This window comes from Exophiala aquamarina (genome assembly GCF_000709125.1).
Source record: "Exophiala aquamarina CBS 119918 chromosome Unknown aczIA-supercont1.13, whole genome shotgun sequence".
Taxonomy (NCBI): Eukaryota; Fungi; Ascomycota; class Eurotiomycetes; order Chaetothyriales; family Herpotrichiellaceae; genus Exophiala; species Exophiala aquamarina.
The window spans coordinates 498,670-518,138 of record NW_013550575.1 but is presented as its reverse complement, the minus strand read 5'-3'; the positions used below and the strand labels follow the sequence as shown (position 1 = coordinate 518,138).

Genomic DNA, 19,469 nt, shown 5'->3' with positions numbered 1-19,469 from the left:
TTCCGTGCATTGATGGAACTCACAGCTGTCCCATACCTTTTGCGAGCTAGTCGTCGCGATGAGCAACACCATAGGCCGCACCGCTTCTCGCTTCGGTTCCTTGCCATTTTCAATGGCTGAGGATACGTGAATATTGCCATCTTATGGGCAGATTTATTTTTTACTGTCGGCCACTTCTATTATCTGGCCTGAGCAATGGAGCAGTCGAAGGAGAAAGAAAAGGAGCAATTCTTATGGGTACACAAGGATGAAGCAAGCCTATCCTTCTCAAGGAGTGACCCGTCTGAAAGTAAACGCATCTTTCAGTTCGTGCAGCACCAAAGGCCAGATATTTCTACTAGGGCGAGAGATGGACAAGCTGGGTGCCACCGTCTTCCACCACGGCTGCCACATCGCGCATCAGCTCGATCAATGCAAGGACGGCTTCGCTTTCCAAAGCTTCTGGGTAAACGGTGAGACTTTCCCAAGTATCTGCGAAATCATGATTTCTGTCCAAACCCATACTTCGAATGGCTGTGTCCCTGGAATCTACTTGGAATCAGTCCAGCGCATATGCGCCCCAAGCATCTCCTTTAATGGACCCCCCGGGCGAATCGTCTTGTCCCCGAACACTCGATTTGAATTGCCATACCACAGAACGAGAGCTAATCTCTGCGGATTTTCCAGATTTTCTAGCGCTTCACAAAGTCTTAGATCAGCCGGCCTCTCGCAATCTCGTGATGGGTCTCAGCAGCCTCCGGCGAGGACTGCCTCAAATGATTCTCCCACTCCGCTGCCGATTCAGCAGTTGATTGCAATATACCGACGGAATTGGGCAACTATCCCTTCCACAAACTATACTCCAGGCTCTGGAGTAGATCCTTTCTCCATGACACCTCTCCCTATCTCTGGTAATGCAGAGATATTGATAAAGTACCATATGGTGATGGCTTCAACTGGCTCTCATGTAGACAAGGTCGAGGTGCTCCCACCACACCTTCAACCCGTAAATCGATACAACAGGGTTGTTGATACAATGCTACGAGAATGCATGCAGAATAAGTTGAAGCTAACATCGCTGCTAATGATAATGTCAGCTAGAATGGTCCACCTCTCGCGGATACCTTTAGTCGGCTCCGCACAACCAGAGCATTACATGCAAATGACTCTAACCTCCGTACGTCAGAAGATGCTTGAGTGTCAGCAGAAGGGCATTCGAGCCGATCCACTTCTCGTGCAGAATATTCATGGCCTTGCTCTTGCAGCGTGGATCTGTCAACACTTCGAGGAGGCTTCAACTCACATACGGGCTGCGAAATCTCTGCTTGGGCTGTTAGATATGAACGACCACTATCACAAATTTACAGCACAGGGGCTGGTTAACATCGATATGATGATATCAATTGAGACTGGATGCCTCCCTGACCTCCCATTAATGTTCGATCCAGGACCACTGACGCCCTCTCGGCTTGCAGTGATCAAGGAGGAGATCGCAAACCTCGCTGCCGGTCGGTCCCAACCAACTGTGTACCTGCAGAGCCCTGGACCACGGGCAGCCAAACTCTCCAATGCGCTCATCAGTCATCAGGTCGACATCCTTGCCGATGCTTCAGCTATTCTAGATTCCAGGTTAGGGCGCGGCTTTGAACAAGCACTGGAGGCCAACTTCATAAGTCCGGCATTGGCCTCCATTCTCCGCGACATGTTAGATTGCGTTGCTGTTGCAAAATATGTATGGCGAACCTCAAGTGCGACTCGAGAGGATGCTGAATGGATGTGCAGGCGGATGCGTGCCATTTGTCATCGTCTCCTGCATTTACCAGCCGAATCACCGATGCTTGCCCGTAAGGACGAAGCCTTACGTCTTTCTCTGCTTCTCGTAGTCCTACGGTGCACAAATAGAATGGCCTTTCGATCTGCTCAGCCAAACATGCGACGTTTGCAGCGAGTGTTGTTTGGCATCCACACGAATTGGTGCCCTCCATCTTTCTTGTCACAGTCGCATTCGCAGACGCCCGAGTATGAAGAAAATGCACCAAATCAGTTGCAAGACCCTACAGCCTTTCGACCTCTACCCAAAATTTCTGGTACTATCTCTTCAGTCTCATGCTGCGAGTACAATGAGAATGCCCTTCTTCTCTGGACATTGATGACCGGGCATTTCAACGCCCAAGGCCAACCAGAGGAAGCTTGGTTCTTGCTGTGTGCAGCTTTCGTTGCGCGTCAGCACCTTGGGATCTTCAACTATGGCGGCCTAGAGGAATTCATGACAGATTTTCTCTTTTCCAAGACGCAGCAGCGTCACAGCCTCGAGGCTGTGGCCTTGTACCTATCGAATTGATTCACTGGAATTCAAACTAAGCATGCCCACTAATCTCAAGGTACATAACTTTACAGCTGTATATCTCTAAAACCTGTACGTGGAATGTACCTGCACAGGCCTTTCATCCAGCAGCTTTGATCCAAGAAACCAATCTATCCAAATTTGCGAATGGACCTTCATAAATTTACCATCCTCTTCTCTGACACAACAACCAAAAGCTAACGATCGGTTGCAAGAGCTTTTGGTCCCTTATTTAACTTTCTCCTCTATCCACTTGTTCAAAACTGCTGCAATTTCCAGGTTGTTCATTTCCAGCATCTGCATATGGCCATTCCCTTTGATACCCAAGTCTTCAAGTCTGATAAAGTCGCACTCCACACCAGCTTGTTTCAAAAAAGCTACTGTTGCGTGGTCATATGGGGCATGATAACTCGCCTCACCCACTTCCACCAAGACCTGTATGTGTTGGAGATTCTTCAACTTATGGACGACATGATCACCACTCTCATCCTGAATCACGATAGATTCCTTGTCACTTTCTGACGGTGGGATAGTAATGAGACAAAGTTCTGAAGGATCTGATATCGGTGGGGAGAATTGAATTGGTACATCAGTAACACCCCAGCGTCTCGCAATCGACCCGTCATGTGGATGAGTTCCTGCAAATGGAGGCCCATTTGGTTCAACCGCAATGATGGCTTTGACCAGCCCCGGACGAGCATCGGCTGCGAGCCATCCACCAGGAGCACCTTGAGAGTGTATAATTAGGATACTTGGACGTCCAATCCGATCGAGCAGTGCAGAAATGCCTCTCTTTTGCGCCCGCTGATAGGCAACAAGGTCGAACATACTTGGAAATGTTGACGCATAAAATTGGTCAAAAATGCTGTCACCAGCCAAACCACTCTAAGCGAAAAATCAGCGCGAAGATTTCTAGTTCACTTCACATGCTTTGGACTCACACCAGGCCATTGAGTGTGCAATTTAGCCTGTGGCCACTTGGCCGCAATCCTTGTCGCCGTAAACTGAGATTCTACAAACCCAGTGGGATAATGAACATGTTTTTTCGAGAAATCAGGCGCAGATCTTCCCCTTGATGCAGTGTCAAGCAAATACACCATATATCCGTGATCGAGGAAGTATGATGCCCATCCTTTTCGACCATCAGGTGTGTTCAGCCAGTTCTAGGTCATGTCAGTTTCCAAAGTTTGCGCTGACCTCAAGTTGGATCGCATACCAAGCCACTTTGACCCCCTCCGTGGACAAATATCATTGGAAACTCTTTTTTGACCCCGTCTATCGGTGATAAGCACTCAACATATGTCTGGTCTTTCATTGTGTAGCCACCCATTGGAGAGCCATCTTCCACGTAGGTTCCACTGACAAAGAAATACTCACGATGGCATGGCGTCTCCATGGCGTTTGCTTCGATCGACATCTTGAGCTCCACTCAGATCACTATCACGCCCAAAGGATCAAGACTATTCACGATTGCCTGGATTCCTTCGCAGAAGCACTTACCAAGACGCAGTCAATGTTGCGAGAATGTTGTATGCTTTGCCCTCGGACATCAGTAAGACTAATGGTCGGCGCTCTTCCGTAGGTTGAGATTCCGCCCGCCGCACAGTCCCCGCATTTCTGCTACCGCTCCAGGATCGAAGCATCCAGATGATCTTCCCGCAAAGGTCGGCTCCGAAGTTTTCTGTTCTGACTCTCTAGAACACCAGTTACGGTTCAAGTTTGCACAACCTTGTGGCCCCTAAAATCGACAAGTAGGAGCCGGCAATTAGCCCCTACGTGCTTTGAACCAAAATAGCTGCTGCTTATTGCTGCCTAATGCTTCTATCAATCTAGCTCTTGGCAACCAAACATTCATGCGAGCCTATCCCATGAGAGTAGGTGTGGCTTTTTCGACTACGATAAAGGCCCTAGGTCTTTCAGCAAACCAGTTGTTCAAAATCAAATCTGCCCAAGGAGAGCAAACGGAACAAATCATAACGAGTATGGTCGTCAATCCTCCCTATAGAGTTGCGTGCTACTAGGGGCCTCGCATAAACATCTGCCATGCATCCATCACCTTGTCAAGCGCTCCCTTGCTAGCCACCTCATGGAGGACTGATCTCTGCCTCGTATGCTCTAAGCTTCGCTCGTCGACAAGTTCCGATTTATCTTCCCAGCCCTCAGCCTCTGCAAAATAAATCATTGAGGTAGGCTTATCCAGATCATAGCCTTGCCAAGGCTCGTTACCGTTCACGAAGGTGATGATATCCTTCGCAAGTCGCTCTGTGCTTCGACGCTGGCCAATTGACAGGTGCTCGCGATAATTCTGCAAGGCAAATACTATGTCCAGACCATGCGTTGCTTCACCTTTCCACGGCCCATCCCACGGATTTGGACAGTTGAAATGATACAGAAAGGCTTTTGACCCAGGAACACCCGATGCTGCCCATGTCTGAGCAAGAGTACTAGTAGCCTGTGCGAAACAGATATCATTGCCAAGCTTCAGAACCGCAAGGGTTGTCTCTGGTGTATTTACTGTAGCAGCTACTGCTAGGTCATAGCCTGAGATAATGGCGGGAGCAAGCTGAATATCAATAGGGTCGAGGATAGTGTCCAGATGTTGGGCAAGAGTTTTGGGAAAGACATCAGTTCTTCCGGCCAGACGAGAATTCCAAATCATGCCCTAGTCCTTGGGTTAGAATACTCAAAATCGAAGTGGGTGGTGGTACTTCGTACTTACATCGAATTGGCAGCCACCGACTAGTATTCTCTTGCAGTGATTAATTCCAGGGAACATTTTAAAAGCATCAGCCGGGTTCACGAGAGACTGATACGTTGTAACGCTTGGGATGATGTCACCGTCCACGATTGGGCCGACAGAATATTGGCGAGCGAACTTGGCCAAATAGTTTGCATTTCCGGGCTCCAACAATTTCTCAATCTGCAAAGCGGGAGCAGCGTTGCTGACACCAAGTTCTGACACGATCGATTTGAACGACTTTTCAAGGAGCTCTAGGCGCCTGGGACGAAGAAGGGATGATCCACTCATGGAGATATACTGATGAAATAAGGCTTCCTTGGAATGAAGATGATAACACCCAGATGCTGTCCAAGTCAGCGAATGCGCGTTTCAAGAAGGCTAGGCTCTACCCTCCCTGCAAGGGTTGCTTGACGTACCTGCTCCAGCACTTTCTCCTATGAAGGTCACTCTCCCCGGATCGCCCCCAAACCCTGCTATATTCCGTTGGACCCATCGCAATGCCAGCCTCTGATCATCAAGTCCATTATTTGGCTTATATCTAGCCGTCTCCATTTCCGGTGAATAGAGAAAGCCGTGCATACCAACACGGTAACTGCAAAGTGACAAGAGTGGTCAGCAGGTCATGGTCGCGACCGATATTGTTAGCATCGCGAGAAAACTGGAAAAATCCTTACTTGACACCGACGGAGATCATGGGCATGTTTATCTCATGGCTCAGCTCTGTGATCAATCTCAAATCGTAATGTGGGTATGAGCTGCTACCATTGGTAAAGCCGCCACCATGCACGAATACCATGACCGGCAATGCAAAGGTATTGTCAATTCTGTCAGCCACGGAAATATTGAGTGTGAGGCACTCCTTATCCGACTGCTGAAAGTCTAGGTGTGGAAGGCTTTTCTGAAACAGGGCATGCTCAGTGGCACAACCATTGGCTGGATTTGGAGCAATAGGTCTAACACCAAATCTCATGAGCGAAGAAATAACATTATCGAGTCCACTTGTGAATCGACAAGAAGGACGCAAGCATAGGGGAAAATATACCCATGTTTAGTGGCGTCCAACTCGACATCCGGGTTGATTGAATGGCCCAAAAGCTCTCCACGAGAAAATCGATCTTTCAAAGTCGCATACTGGACCCCCAGATATTGAACGACAGTCTTGGACCGCCTAATACCAAGTATTCGACCAAGCGTAGGGTGAGACAGGGGTACCAAGTCGGTTTCGCGAGCCTGCGGGGACATCATTCTCACCCTCGATTGGGAATTTCTTCCAGGAAAGCAAATTTGGTGTGTTGCTCGACATTGTGGTATGAGTTTTGAATGTAGCTATATTAAAAGGCTTTCCAGAGCACGTTAGAATGGGCAATAGATCTCAGCATGCCAATTCGTTGTCAATTTTCACCAAGATGGCCCACGGATTGAGGGGGCCAAGGTGCAGCGGGCACCCGCCTTATCGCCGCCCTGCAACGAAAATGACACCATAGCCAACACCTCGACGCATGTCGTATACCAAGCTGAGAATTAGGATTCCCCGGACTGCTCGGTGTTGGTATGTGCGGATAGTGCGGACATAGTCTCCAGAACAAAATGCATAAATGGTAAATCTTCGCAGGTCAGCCACAAGGCACATGATTTTAGGCATAGTTCCTGCTCTTGAAACGACAACTTGCGAATTGAACATTCCTCTCAACTCACAAAATGGCAGCCGACGAGTCCACCGAAAAATTGATCAGCCCCACCTCGATGGGCCATTTTGGCGTACGAACGCCTCCAGAGCACTACCAGGCTATGGTGAAGTGGCACTTGGACTTCTTCGGAGGGAAGACGGTTTGGCAGAACGACGTCGCAACTATGATCACATTCGATGATGAGCACCATCGGGAAGTCATTGTGTCAGATGCTGCGTACAAGCTCATTGAAGACCGACGGCACGCCGCTGGAATCTATCATATCGCATTCAATTTGCCAACACTCGCGGACCTTGCAACGAGCTACGAGCAGAAGAAAGCCCGCGGTATTGTCCCTCACTGGCCTGTCAACCACGGAATGACAACGAGCATGTACTACTTTGATCCAACTGGGAATGAGTTCGAGTTGCAGGTCAATAACTTCGACACAACTGAGGAGGCAAGGCAGTTCATGGAGAGCGCTGAGTTTAAAGAGAACTCAATTGGTGTAGACCTTGTCGTGGATGACTGGATCAAGAAAGTTCGGAGTTGTGAGGACGAGAGCGATCTCAAGAAGAGACCGATCATTGGGAGGAGACAGTCCAGGTGGGAGAACTCAATCTACTTCAAGCTGGAAGATAAGTGAGCTGCGACGGAAGGGGTCAAGTGTTTGGTGAAGGGTGTTTTGGCACCGATGCCCGAGGCGACTGTTCACAGAAGGCGTCGGAGCTCAAGCTCGCCAAATGACAGATCCATGAATGGCAGCATTCTTATCAAGTAAAACTCCCGGCCGTTGACAACAATTTCGTTGTCAAATGCTGAGTTTAACCCCCTTGGGGGCTTACGCCGCCCCGCCTCACTTCTTAATTTTGTGCCCATCTGTTCCTCACCACACTGATCTAGGGCTACGTGCTCTGTTCTCGTACACCTCCTGGAGCAAAGGGGATAACCACGGTCTTGACCGTTCACCGATTGCGGTGCCAACGTGTTCGGTCAAGGGATGGATGGGCAGTGGGAGGGTTCCTCTCCTCACATTCATGCCCTTGCTAACCGCTGACTCATTGACGAAGCACTCTGGTAGGCTAAATAGTTTGGTCTGCGCTCTTCCAGAGCAATCGGCGTTCTGAGACTCGGTCGGGCGGCAGGAATCTCTGGCTGGGAGAATGTTTAATAGTTCAATAGGCTTCACTTTCATTAGGCCTCCTACCAAGGCCCGAGGCGGGCCGCTACTGCACCGTGTGGCCCGAAGGCCCGCGGCTGTTCCTAAAATGGCATCAACTTATGAAGGATCTTTCTCAGTTACTCCTCGAAAACCCTCAGTTGGCACTTAAAAAGATGTCTGCATAGTGTACAATTAGATGAGGGCAACCTAGAGAAAATTATAGATTTACTTATAAGGACGAGGTTCGAAGTATGGGGAACTCCTGAAAGAGATGAGCTACCTATGTCAATTATTTAATCTACCCAACACAGAAAGTAGACCGAAGCAGAGCAACGAGGTGATTGATGCAGCTGCAATCTTGAAACAGTGAGCTTTGGGACTACATGATGCTTGATAATGAAGGCCTTAGCTGAGACAACGCATATTGCTTCCCTTCATTCCGTGATGCCTCACGAGAACAGGCCGAAACTCTTCGAAAACATAGGGAAGGCTGAGACCTACAGGAAATGCGGGCTGGAACAGCTCTGCGTAAAACCCAACTGATCATCAACTAACTACTCCGTACTTAGCTGGCATTCGTCTCATGCAGCATCGGCCCCACACGGCCTGGCAAGGGTGACCCGCTTACCATGTTTTGACTGAGGGGCAGGGTGCTTCCTGCGAGGGAGGATGGCGGGCTAGGCCTACTTGACCGGTAAGTCCTAGAAATGCTACGTTGGTATCGGCAAGAGAACTCGATTGATGTGCGATTGGGCGAGGACCCCTCCACAGCCTCACCATGTGAAATCATTGAAGAGATTCACTCAGGGAGTTGGCGCAGCAGCCTTCTTCATCGTTTACACCCTTCACCGTGAAATTGCCTGCGGCTTCCGACTTAGCCTTATCGCACAATCAATGATACCTCCCCTATGCCGGAATAACATGCGTTTCCGCCGCGACGATGCCACCACAAGGCCCACCAGATAGATCGAAATATACTGTCGCATGGATATCGGCGATTCAAAAAGAACATGTCGCCTGCTGCGCCGTGCTCGACAACGAATACGATGCCCCGGAAGACCTAGTTGACGATGACAACTGTTATTCCTTTGGCAAGATTGGAGCCCATAATGTGGTCATCGCTTGTCTGCCGGTAACAAGAATGGGCGTTGCGCAGGCTGGCATGACCGCAACCAAGTTGTTACACTCTTTTCCCAATCTACGCTTTGGCGTGATGGTTGGCATAGCCGGCGGAGCTCCTACAATCCGCAACGACATCAGGCTCGGAGACGTTGTGGTTAGTGTGCCTAACAATGAGAAGAGGTTCGGCGGCGTTGTTCATTATGGCTATGGCGCAACAATCCAAGGCCAAGGCTTTCAGCAAAGGGGGACTCTCAATTCACCACCAGAACTGCTTCTGAACGCCGTTAATAAGCTCAGGACTGTGCACAGCAGAAAGCCTTTCAACCTGGACTTGTCCATCCATCGACTGATCGAAAAGAAGGGTCCCATCTTGGATGAATACCGCAAGCCTCCCAGCACAACAGATATTCTCTACAAGTCCACGGCTGTCCACCCGCTGAATCCCAGGTGCTGCACCGAACTAGTGCAGCCTAATGTTGCCGATATAGTCACGAGGCCTCAGCGTCTTGCCGGACGCGAGCGTCTCGTCCACTATGGAACCATTGGATCAGCCGACAATCTCTTGCGCGATGCTGTGGTCCGCGATGAAATTGCTGATCGGGACGATATCCTATGTTTCGAAATGGAATCTGCTGGACTGATGAATTGCGATCTGAGGTTCATAGTCGTACGCGGGATCAGTGACTACTCAGACACCCATAAGAACGATAAATGGCAACACTATGCTGCCATTTCCGCAGCTGTGTACACTAAGGAACTGTTAGGAGTTGTTCGAGCACAGCAGAGATCGACCGAATCTGCGACAGGGATCATCGATAACCTCACTGCTCGAAATCGAAGTAAGTAATCATTCTTCGCTAGATATCTATGCCTGACTTCTATAGGCCTCCTCGATCGACTTCGATTCGAAGATATGGACGATAAAAGGCAATATGCAATGCCGGAGCCTTCCTACGATCACGAATACATCTGGCAAACTTCGTTTTCTACATGGCTAGAAAAGCCTGACCCGCTCTATTGGATTAGTGGGAAGCCAGCTTCAGGGAAATCAACTATGATGGCTTACCTGGCAACAAGCCGACGCACGATAGAAATGTTGGAATCTGGAGGAAGAACATTCAAAATCCTCCACTTTTACTTCGACTATCGAGCTGGCGATGCTTTAGGCAACAATATGCTTGGTATGTTCAGAATTTTTCTTTATCAAATAGCTTCCAGCGACGACAATGTTCGGCATCGACTTGAGAGGATCTCAAGTGAAGGAAGATTAAAATTGGACTCCCAAAGACACCTCTTTGATGCAACGTCTGAAGCCTTCGACGAATGTGGAAAACAGCTCTGCATTTTCATCGACGGCCTGGATGAGTTTAATGGTGACCTCTGTGAGCTACTTCAGACTTGTCGATCCATGGTCGATCGCATGTCTATCAAGTTGTGCGTAGCAAGTCGACCTGACAGTCGAGTAGCTCAGATACTAAACGTCCACGAGACAATCACCATACAAGATTTTAACAAAGCAAGCATGCGATCATACGTGGATCGAAAGATTCTGCAACGGAGCGAAACCGACCTGGACATCAGCAAGAGGTTCTCTAAACAGATGGTGGACGATCTCGTGGCCAAAGCCCAAGGGGTATTTCTGTGGTTCAAATTCGTTGTCGACGAGATCATCAAGAAATTTGACCAAGGCCGTTCGGATAGCCAGATTTATACACTGATCAGACGAATGCCAGTTGGGATGGACGCTGTTTACGGCCGTATATTAGGCAAAATATCTTCATCCCATCGTGCAGAGGCAGCCCTCATCCTATATTTAACCTTCCAGCTTAGATCTCTTTCGAAATGGACTGAGCAAGGCGTGGCACCGGGTTTAGACTTTGCTACAACCAATTTGGACCACCTCTGGGGTTCTTATGACTTCATCGTCGAGCAAATGCGCGGGAGGTGCAACATATCGCAACTGGAAGACCACGAAGAGCTTCGTTCAAGAACGCAGGATTTATTACGAGGTCTGATCGAGTTTGCGCCATCCACCACAACCGATGCCCAGCAAGTAGCTCTATGCGGCATCACGGGTATCAGCGTTCGGCCTGTCCACGAGACATTCTGTGTATACATGAATGATACTGGCTGGATTGAGCAGCATTTGCCGCCACTGCTACACCATTACTTCCCAGAACCATTTTGGCTCGGGTTTTGCTCCAAAGTCATCGAGGAGGCGACAGGAGATCAAGTCGTCAAACCACAAGTTTTGGATAAATGCATTCAAGACTGGGTGGCGATCTTACCACCTGTCAATAACATAACACCAAAGGAGCTACTGAAGTGGGCGTATCTCAATTTGAAACAGTTCAAGAAACGCGACCTAACAGTCTTCAATGTCCACAACGAATTCTGTCCATTGCGTGCATCGTGGGTCTCTGATGTGAGAACTGGGCGTATGTTCCAAAAGGTCGTGAAGTTCTTTTCCGCTAATGCACCAGACGTTGCATTCCCTGCTATATGGAAATCACGACACGTTGTCCTAAGGACTTCGTTCTTTCTGCTCATGGACCTAGCGCTAGTGTCTGAAACTCCAGAATGGTCCTCTTTCCCCGTCATCGCAGAGGCAATGCAGTCTTACCTCAATCCAATTCTGTGCTATTCATGGTGGACTTCTGGCAGACCTGTCGATATGTGCCTCTTAGGTGCACTGTTCCAAAGCCCGGAATTAATGGATATCGTTGATCTTTTCTTAGCAGTGTGTGGAAACCTTACACGCTATTTCCGCGATCGCATCACCGGGTTAACACTGTCCGATCTCCAACAGGAATTCTTGTATCAGGCTATATTGTGTCAACCTAGCGAATATCACGATCCCTCTATAACCGTGTTTGAGGAGTTCGTATCGGCCATGACTTCGAACGTTCGGCCCATCCACAAAACCGATCTGTGCTTCTTTCTCAAGAACATCAAGTGTTGGCAAATAGCAGCTGAATTTGCGGACGTAATGTTGAAGTACATCTCCCCAGATCCAACCGAAGAGACGGCATTGAATCATAGCTGTCGATATTTGAACAGAGAAACTGGCCTCCTGTTTCATTGGGCATCGGCAACTTGCACCTTAGGATGTGCCTGTGGTGGTGGTTTGGCGACGCACTCGTACGACTTCGACGTAGTGCTCGAACTTCTGGTTGCCTTTGGTGAAGACGTCAATCAACCGTGTTACGCCGGTGGTACAGCCCTCAATGTAATCCTAGACCACTCAATCCAGCCGCCCACAGGCCATGGTGCCATGAATCGGGGCGTCAAATTTCTAGCTCTGGTCGATAATGGTTGGGATACTAAGAGCACCCCTGTGAGAGGGACTTGGATACAACTCGCCCAGACTTTCCAGCAGAAGCTTCCGCCAGAGGCTAAATTGCAACGTAAAGTACGTTCGTCCTCCAAAGCTAAATACTGGTTTATGAATGCGGATGCAGATGATGTCCAAGCTATCATCCAAGATTTGCGACATCATGAATTGCATGGAACTTGGCTAGAGTATCCAGACAGCGGGGATGATTTGTGGGAGAAAGCCAATGGGCTCGATGGAGATGACACCGATGATGAGAATGAAGGATACCTTATAGATGAAGCAGAAGCGGGCTGGCCTACAGCAGACGACAACTCGTCTAACATTGAGCCTATGGATCAAGCTGCGACTGACGATGAGACTTGGAGCGACAATGCTGAAGATCAGGTTTTGAAAGATGACAGGTCAACCAAAGAGCAATTCCACAAATCTATGCCAGAGAGCCCTAGCGGTAATGGAATTTGGAATGATGCCTTAAACGAAAAAGCCATAATGAGAAAGCAAGGGCCTACTCTGTTTCAAGTTGCACAAGTCGGAACTATTGAAGGTACAGCATCTTTCGTACCCAGCATTGATCGCCCTTCATCATCCAGCGAAAGGGCATCACCAACGCAAGAAGCTTTTCAATCTGACCCGCAGTCTTTTCTCGATGCAGCCTTGAATGTAACATGGCAACCACCTTCACTGCATCTGGTATTTGAGGCAGTATCGCGCGATGAGGTTACGGACTTCGCTCCAGAGAAGCGTGACATTGCAGAAAGCGTGGGCAAGATGGAGAATCCGTCTGTCAAGCCGATCCAAGCTCGAATGATACGACGTAAGCCTGTACCCACAAGGTCAGACTCCCCCATAATGGGTACCACTTCTCAGCATATGCATGCAGAGGCCAGTCATTCAGACAAAGGCTCCTCCTCGAATGTGGACACACCTCTGCCAACAAAGTCATTCGAGGACTCGATCAGTGAAAGCAGTTTTGGTAGCATTAAGACCTCGGAATACAGCAACGAGACTACCCGATCGTACCTAAAAGACGACCCTACGCTCTTCGACGATACACCGCCCGATCTTACTCGTCACGTTTCTGTGGACCCGACACAATCTCAATCCCGCACTCCGAACCTGTCTCCGCTCCAGCGAACCCGCTCCCAAAATCAGAGCGCCTTTGTTCTTCAGGCCGAAGCACGGTTCCGAAACAGTTTCTCACCACAGAAATCCCCAGTCATAGGCAGTCCAGCAAGCCTACCTCAGTCTCCGTCTTCGCCACTATACTCATCACACTCTCGGGCCGCAAGTATTCCTGCATATATCATTCCGGATAGCCGCCACACAGCTAGCCACGCCAGCCTGCCTAGCCCGCGCATACGGTCCAGGCCTCCAGTTCCGCGAACTAAACCGTTATTTGAGACTGATACTTGAAACCGAGGGTGGAGAGAATAATGGAGAAGCAGACCTCTCTCCGAGTCCATCCTCTACGATGCCCAAATCTCTCTGGCATGTTAGAGGAGGGAATGGCGCCATAGTCCATTTCCAGGGAGCCCGTTGAGTCTTCCTTTAGACTCTGGTGAGTGATGATCTCAAGATGAGACGATCCTAGGACAACTATCGCGATGCAGCAAGCGGGTTGAGTGGTTCGGGTCGATATCCATCGCCGAAGTTGAGCCAATCTTAGGCTAGTCTGAGTGACCCGAGGAGAATAGTTGGAAAGCAACCGTCAAAATTCCGGCGGTGAAAGAGCTTGCTTGTAGTCTCTATACACTTCGCCACCGACTTCAACGGAATGCCGCAGATTACATCCTCACGCTGATGGGTTCTGTTTTATACCACTCACGTTTCTACACGCCTTGTCATTTGCGGAGATAGGTAGGTTCCCCTCCCGAAGATGAGGCTGAGCTCCGCATATTCCCCGCCATGCTCAACGGCAGACGCTTATCCGCCTGTATTCGACCATCACGTGGACTATTGCTGGATCTTATATCAATGTGTATTTGTTGAGCGAAGTGACTTCATCTATAGGACAACCACTTGTTTGGTAAAACAGGCGTATCAATAAGCAATTTCCACTTCTACCGCCTACTGAATATGACTCCATCTATTGCTATAATTGGTGGAGGCCCGTCTGGCCTTGCACTAGCCGGCCTCCTTGAAACGAAGGGCATCAAAGACTATATTATTTATGAGAGGAGCGCAGTAGACACCCCGCCACGAGGTTCATGTCTTGACTTACATCCGGGCAGCTCGCAGAGGGTCATCAGGGAAATTGGAGCTTTTGACCTCCTGAAGAAGTATGGAAGATGGGGCGGCTGTACACTCCACCTTCTCGCCAAGAAAAACCTTGAGCGGGTATTCGAGTTTGGAGAGGGCCGTGATGCCCCAGAGGTTGATCGGTCGGATATCAAAAGGATCTTGTTGAGTGCCATTCCTCCACAGAAGATATGTTGGAGAACTGCCGTCGTTGGTAGTAAGCGAGATGCCGACGGAAAAATTGTCATCCAGTTAGGCGATGGTACAGAGGTATCCGGCCTCAAACTTGTTGTTGGTGCTGATGGCTCCATGAGCAAGGTCAGGCATCTGGTAGGTATTTCCAACGACGACATTACTATTATAGAAGCACGCGTCATTGACCTAAAAACAGATTCACTCTGCTGTACCAGTTTATTCGGGCTATGTTTCCGTTCCCACGAACCTCAGTCCTTCAAATGCTCACTATCATGTGATGGAAAAGGCGGCTGGGGAGGCGAATCTCGTCGCTCTCGGTGATGGTAAGGTTATATGGACCGCGCCTCAAGGCGACGGTACATACCGGAACGAACTTGTCATCCCAGCTCCCGAGGACTTTCCAAAGAACACAGGGGTCGATTTCAACGATGACGAGGCTGCCAAGGAGTTCTTCCTCCGAGACGAGTATTTTGGAACATTCGCCCCTGAGATTCGAGAAGTCATCAAGTACAGCGAGGGGGACTGGAGGCCATGGAGGCTCTATCACATGCCTGCGAACTGTTTCAATTGGGAAGCGTCGTCTGACGTTACTCTGATTGGCGACGCTGCTCACGTCACCACGCCGTGGGTCGGAGACGGAGTCAACTGTGCTATTCGAGATGCGCTCATCTTGGCGAACAAGTTGGATGAGTTCGGGATCACGAAGGAAGCCGTTGCCGCATACGAAAAGGAGATGTTTGTCTGGGCAGAGGACCTTGTTCGGAGAAGTATACAGAGTGCGGAGCTGTTTCTGGCAAAGGATAACCCGAAGTCACTAGTGGAATTTTTCAAGACTTCGTTCGCGACGCTTATTGGGACCACAGACAATCTATGATGTCTGCCAGGCTTTTAGTGGCGCTCATCATATATGAGTAGGATACTTAGTATGTACCCTTGATACTCGTAACATTTTCAGACTGCTTTACACTTGTTAGTTACCAGCGCACAGATGTGCTGTGCTAGTAGAATTCCGGGCTTACATCTTTCCCAAAAGTCATTGACAATGCTATAATGACACATCATCTAATCGGTCAGCACAAAGCCATCTGCATAGAGTCCTGAGTACAATGACGTGCATACCAGTGAACCTGAGTTCCTATGAATCAAAAGTCAAGTGGTGGAGACATGGCTTCCAATTGAGAGAGAAACGGCAGAAACGGCCAATTGAGAGTTCCAAGATCACCGCTGCTGAATTCGTCATCAATGTCTGGTAGGTGGTCAAACACCAAGTCCGAATCCAGCAAGGGCAGCGATTCGTCCAGGGCGACAGTGAGCTCCAAAGACGGACCGTCATTGTCCGACTGACGTGCGAGAGCCTCGGTCATCGGTGCGCCATGGCTTTCCGCAACTCTAAGCACTGATGCTGGATTGACTTGTTCTGTCGATTGCTGCATTCCTTGCACACGATTTGGCTGGGGGAAATCCGTTTCCTCTTGCTGGATGCCGGGTTCTCCATGACTGAGAACATTCATTGTTTGTCCAGGAATCAAGCGCTTAGCGCTTAGATTAAGGACGTAGCAAGACTTCTTTGCAATACTACTCAGTCCGTCATAACGAGCCAGGTTCTTGAGACACATGTTCCACGTTTCTAGAAGCGATTCTGCGGAGAAGCTCGCGTCGTTGAAGGTGCATAACCTTCCCATCAGGAGAGTACTACCGCTTGTATGCAAAACTACGTCAGAATGACTGTCAGCTCTATTCGACCGGGGTCCACAGGTATGACCTACAGCTAACGTTGAGCCACCAGGCCATAAAGTCATGCATTTTAATGTGAGCATTGAGTGTCTCAACAAGAGTCACCGCAGACATGACACATTCGGCAGCAATTCTGCCAAGCATGAGATCCTCTAGCCCAGTATCGCCAGACATCCTATTGTGGAAGCCTTGATTGTTTTGCTGCTTCTTGAAGAACGCTTCTAGAGCCGGTCGAAGAATGAGTTGGCGGATGTAGAGGAATCTGAATGTCATGAGAAATGAGTAATTCGACGCAAAGTGGCCATACCTTGCATATATCTTCCTGCCGTGGTTCAACATTGAGGGCTGTTGCATACACGGTTCCGATTGGGGGAACACACTTTTTTCTCTGCTATTTTGATCGTCAGATGGGTCATATCGAAGGTATTGAGGTAAGTCATCTCTCCATTTGATTATCACGGTGTCGAGCTTCAAAAGGAGATCAATGTGGGGGCCGTCGTCAGGAGCGTTTTCCGGTCCAACTTCATCCTGGTCAAGAAGAGGCCCCGGGATATCGTAGAGTCTGATGATTTGAATGTATACTTCAAGTACACTAGGAGCATCCGCTGGTTGTGTATTTATCTTCCCAACTTGTTCGCTAATGTTTTTATCGTCGATAGCTTGCGGAAGCTGAAATCTTCTGCTAATAGTTGCACCCACTGGGGACCGTCCGAAGGATAAAGCCATTTCTCTATGCAAGTATGGCAGCGTCAGTCACTATTACGGAAGTGGTGAACGATGTATGTCGTTGGGTACCTGTAACTGAACCTACCTTTCAAGCATCACACACCCTTGCCAAACACGTGCTCGCATTTCGCACTCCAACTGATTGCAGGAGGATGGGATCAAGCCCCGTGCTCGAGCTTCACTGGTGCTATACTGCAGTCCCATGTTCTGTGCTAGACGGATTGCCAGGCCAGATATGTTCTTGCATTTGGAGAATCTCTCCGTGCTTTGAAGATATCTTCCCATGAGGAGGAGAAGCTGGACGAGCTCAATACCCACCTCGTTGTCAAGTATCTCTAGAAGGTCCACTTTCTGCGCTTCTCGAAAGAAGGCGTCCGCTCTGGTGGCATTCTGCTCGAGCTGCGCAGATTCAAATACTGAGACACCAGCGAATATGGCATACAGTGTGGCTGGAAATAGCCGTCCTTGACTCTTCTGCTTGCATAGCCCAGAGCAGAAAGACGAGGCTCCGCTGGTCTTGGGCGCCGCTTCCCAGATTCGAGCGTACTGCCTTCTGAATGTCTCTTCGTGTAAGATCGGAAACACAGAGTGGTTTCGTCCGAAGTATAATGTAACCAAGACATCCGCACGTCTTCGTAATGGAAGACACCATTGGTGTGTGTTTGTCTCGAAGATATGATCGCATTTACAGTCCAACATTGGCAAAGTGATTGGTGGGGCAAGGTGTGCTGCTTGAGGAGCTGCAGAAAAATGTGCGCGATAGGTCTTCTTCTCGATCATCTGATTGATGGGTTTCATCAGCTTCTCAAAACTGCTTGGACCCGAACACTCCGTGGGACAACCTTGGTGTAGACCAGCTAATTGGTACAATAAGGGAGAATGAGGACCTTCATTGTCTTCTGCACACCCAAGTTCAAACTCGTCTGCAAGATTCGGAGCCGGTGAAGAGGCTGCCATTGAGGTTGAGGCCCGAGATGTCACCTTCCCAACATCCTTGGAACTTATGGATGCCCCAGCCTCTGGTGATGCCTCTGGGCGGGGCTGTAACTCAGCTACGTTTGTTACGATCGGTGTTCCTGTTCTGCTAGAGGAGGAAGGTCCTAATTGCAGTATCTGGTCAGTCCTCTCGAGCTCTGCGAGTTGATTCCTCAATGATCGTATCATGCTGCAAGATGTTAGAGTCCAATCCAAAGATAAATCTGACGAGGCTCAGTTGTACGTATCCCGCCATCGCCTCGTTTCTATTTCTGAGGCATAGATGCATTTTGTCATGCGTTTCATGCAGGCTCCACACGAGGGCCCGGCACCATCACAGCGTCTCTTTCGCGCACGACACTCTTCGCAAGCTACGGTAGCTCGTCGCCTCGTTGGTGGTTCTCTAGTTCTCGACTTCACACCATCATGACCATCTAGCTGCATTCGCTTGAGAGTTGATTTCTGCATAGCAAAGCGATGAATCGAGGACAGCTCGGGGACTCCTCTTGGGTAAGTTCAGACCCAGGCGTTATTTATCGCAGAAGCTTGCTCCTAAATCGCAAGACCGAGATGGGGAAAATCAGCGACACTCCCAACAAAGGATTGCTAAAGACATTCGTAATAAAGATCATGCTGTGCCAAGCTAACTGAGGATCCCGAATACATCATGGGGGAACACTCAGAATGCGGGGCCCCTCACAGGGGAGCTTCCTCACTCCAGAAGCTTGCGAAAAGTAGGTCCTCCGGTGCAGTTGGATGGCACCTGATGGTCAAAGCAAGCTGGCTTAGCTAACCCTGGGTCTCCTTTCTAACGCAAAGTACTTGTTTACATCCTAACGTAGTGATGGAGTGACTCCTTTTAGCTGTAGAGCAAATCTCAAGAATATTTTCAACTTTTGGGCGCCGTGTCTCCCTTGCTTGAAGCCGACAGACCGCGGGAGAACTGCTTCCTGACGATACTAATGCTTAGTTTGACAGGATAACTCTCTAGGCCGGTAAAATTGTTCTTGGGATCTACAAAGCGTTGTTCCTTTGCGACGAAGAGTAACAGATGGAATTGGTTTCAATGGGCGGACAGCTTTCCTATTGGTAAGTCATCCGATCGCAAAACAAGCTTCAGGCCACCACCCAACAGCAGTTTTAGTTGCTTAGTTGCGCCCAGAGAATCTCGCGGGCTGGTTGCTTCTCCGTACGCCTTTTGTGGTAAGATTATTCGCAAACCAATCTCTCATCGACGATTTGAAATCAAG

The 19,469-nt window shown here is 49.2% G+C and overlaps 7 protein-coding genes across 7 annotated transcripts; 4 read left to right on the top strand and 3 right to left on the bottom strand.

The window, feature by feature from the left end:
* Positions 1-832: 832 nt before the first annotated feature.
* A1O9_10485 (uncharacterized protein) lies at positions 833-2,302 on the top strand (the record flags this gene model as incomplete). Its single annotated transcript, XM_013400646.1, has 1 exon — positions 833-2,302. A coding segment is annotated over one exon (1,470 nt), but the record flags the coding sequence as incomplete, so codon positions are not given.
* Positions 2,303-2,551: 249 nt separating this feature from the next.
* Positions 2,552-3,740, bottom strand: A1O9_10484 (uncharacterized protein; the record flags this gene model as incomplete). The annotated part of the gene is made up of 3 exons (XM_013400645.1): positions 2,552-3,208; positions 3,265-3,486; positions 3,540-3,740. 3 exons carry the CDS (start codon positions 3,738-3,740, stop codon positions 2,552-2,554), a joined length of 1,080 nt encoding a protein of 359 aa, XP_013256099.1.
* Positions 3,741-4,340: 600 nt separating this feature from the next.
* Positions 4,341-5,763, bottom strand: A1O9_10483 (uncharacterized protein; the record flags this gene model as incomplete). Its single annotated transcript, XM_013400644.1, has 4 exons — positions 4,341-4,985; positions 5,043-5,407; positions 5,480-5,655; positions 5,738-5,763. 4 exons carry the CDS (start codon positions 5,761-5,763, stop codon positions 4,341-4,343), a joined length of 1,212 nt encoding a protein of 403 aa, XP_013256098.1.
* Positions 5,764-6,761: 998 nt separating this feature from the next.
* Positions 6,762-7,376, top strand: A1O9_10482 (uncharacterized protein; the record flags this gene model as incomplete). Its single annotated transcript, XM_013400643.1, has 1 exon — positions 6,762-7,376. The coding sequence occupies one exon, from the start codon at positions 6,762-6,764 to the stop codon at positions 7,374-7,376; it is 615 nt and encodes a 204-aa protein (XP_013256097.1).
* Positions 7,377-8,832: 1,456 nt separating this feature from the next.
* On the top strand, positions 8,833-13,764 carry A1O9_10481 (uncharacterized protein; the record flags this gene model as incomplete). The annotated part of the gene is made up of 2 exons (XM_013400642.1): positions 8,833-9,853; positions 9,899-13,764. The coding sequence occupies 2 exons, from the start codon at positions 8,833-8,835 to the stop codon at positions 13,762-13,764; spliced, it is 4,887 nt and encodes a 1,628-aa protein (XP_013256096.1).
* A 663-nt stretch (positions 13,765-14,427) lies between these two features.
* On the top strand, positions 14,428-15,658 carry A1O9_10480 (uncharacterized protein; the record flags this gene model as incomplete). Its single annotated transcript, XM_013400641.1, has 2 exons — positions 14,428-14,919; positions 14,981-15,658. The coding sequence occupies 2 exons, from the start codon at positions 14,428-14,430 to the stop codon at positions 15,656-15,658; spliced, it is 1,170 nt and encodes a 389-aa protein (XP_013256095.1).
* A 268-nt stretch (positions 15,659-15,926) lies between these two features.
* Positions 15,927-18,201, bottom strand: A1O9_10479 (uncharacterized protein; the record flags this gene model as incomplete). Its single annotated transcript, XM_013400640.1, has 4 exons — positions 15,927-16,495; positions 16,551-16,780; positions 16,826-17,248; positions 17,330-18,201. 4 exons carry the CDS (start codon positions 18,199-18,201, stop codon positions 15,927-15,929), a joined length of 2,094 nt encoding a protein of 697 aa, XP_013256094.1.
* Between the last annotated feature and the right edge of the window lie 1,268 nt (positions 18,202-19,469).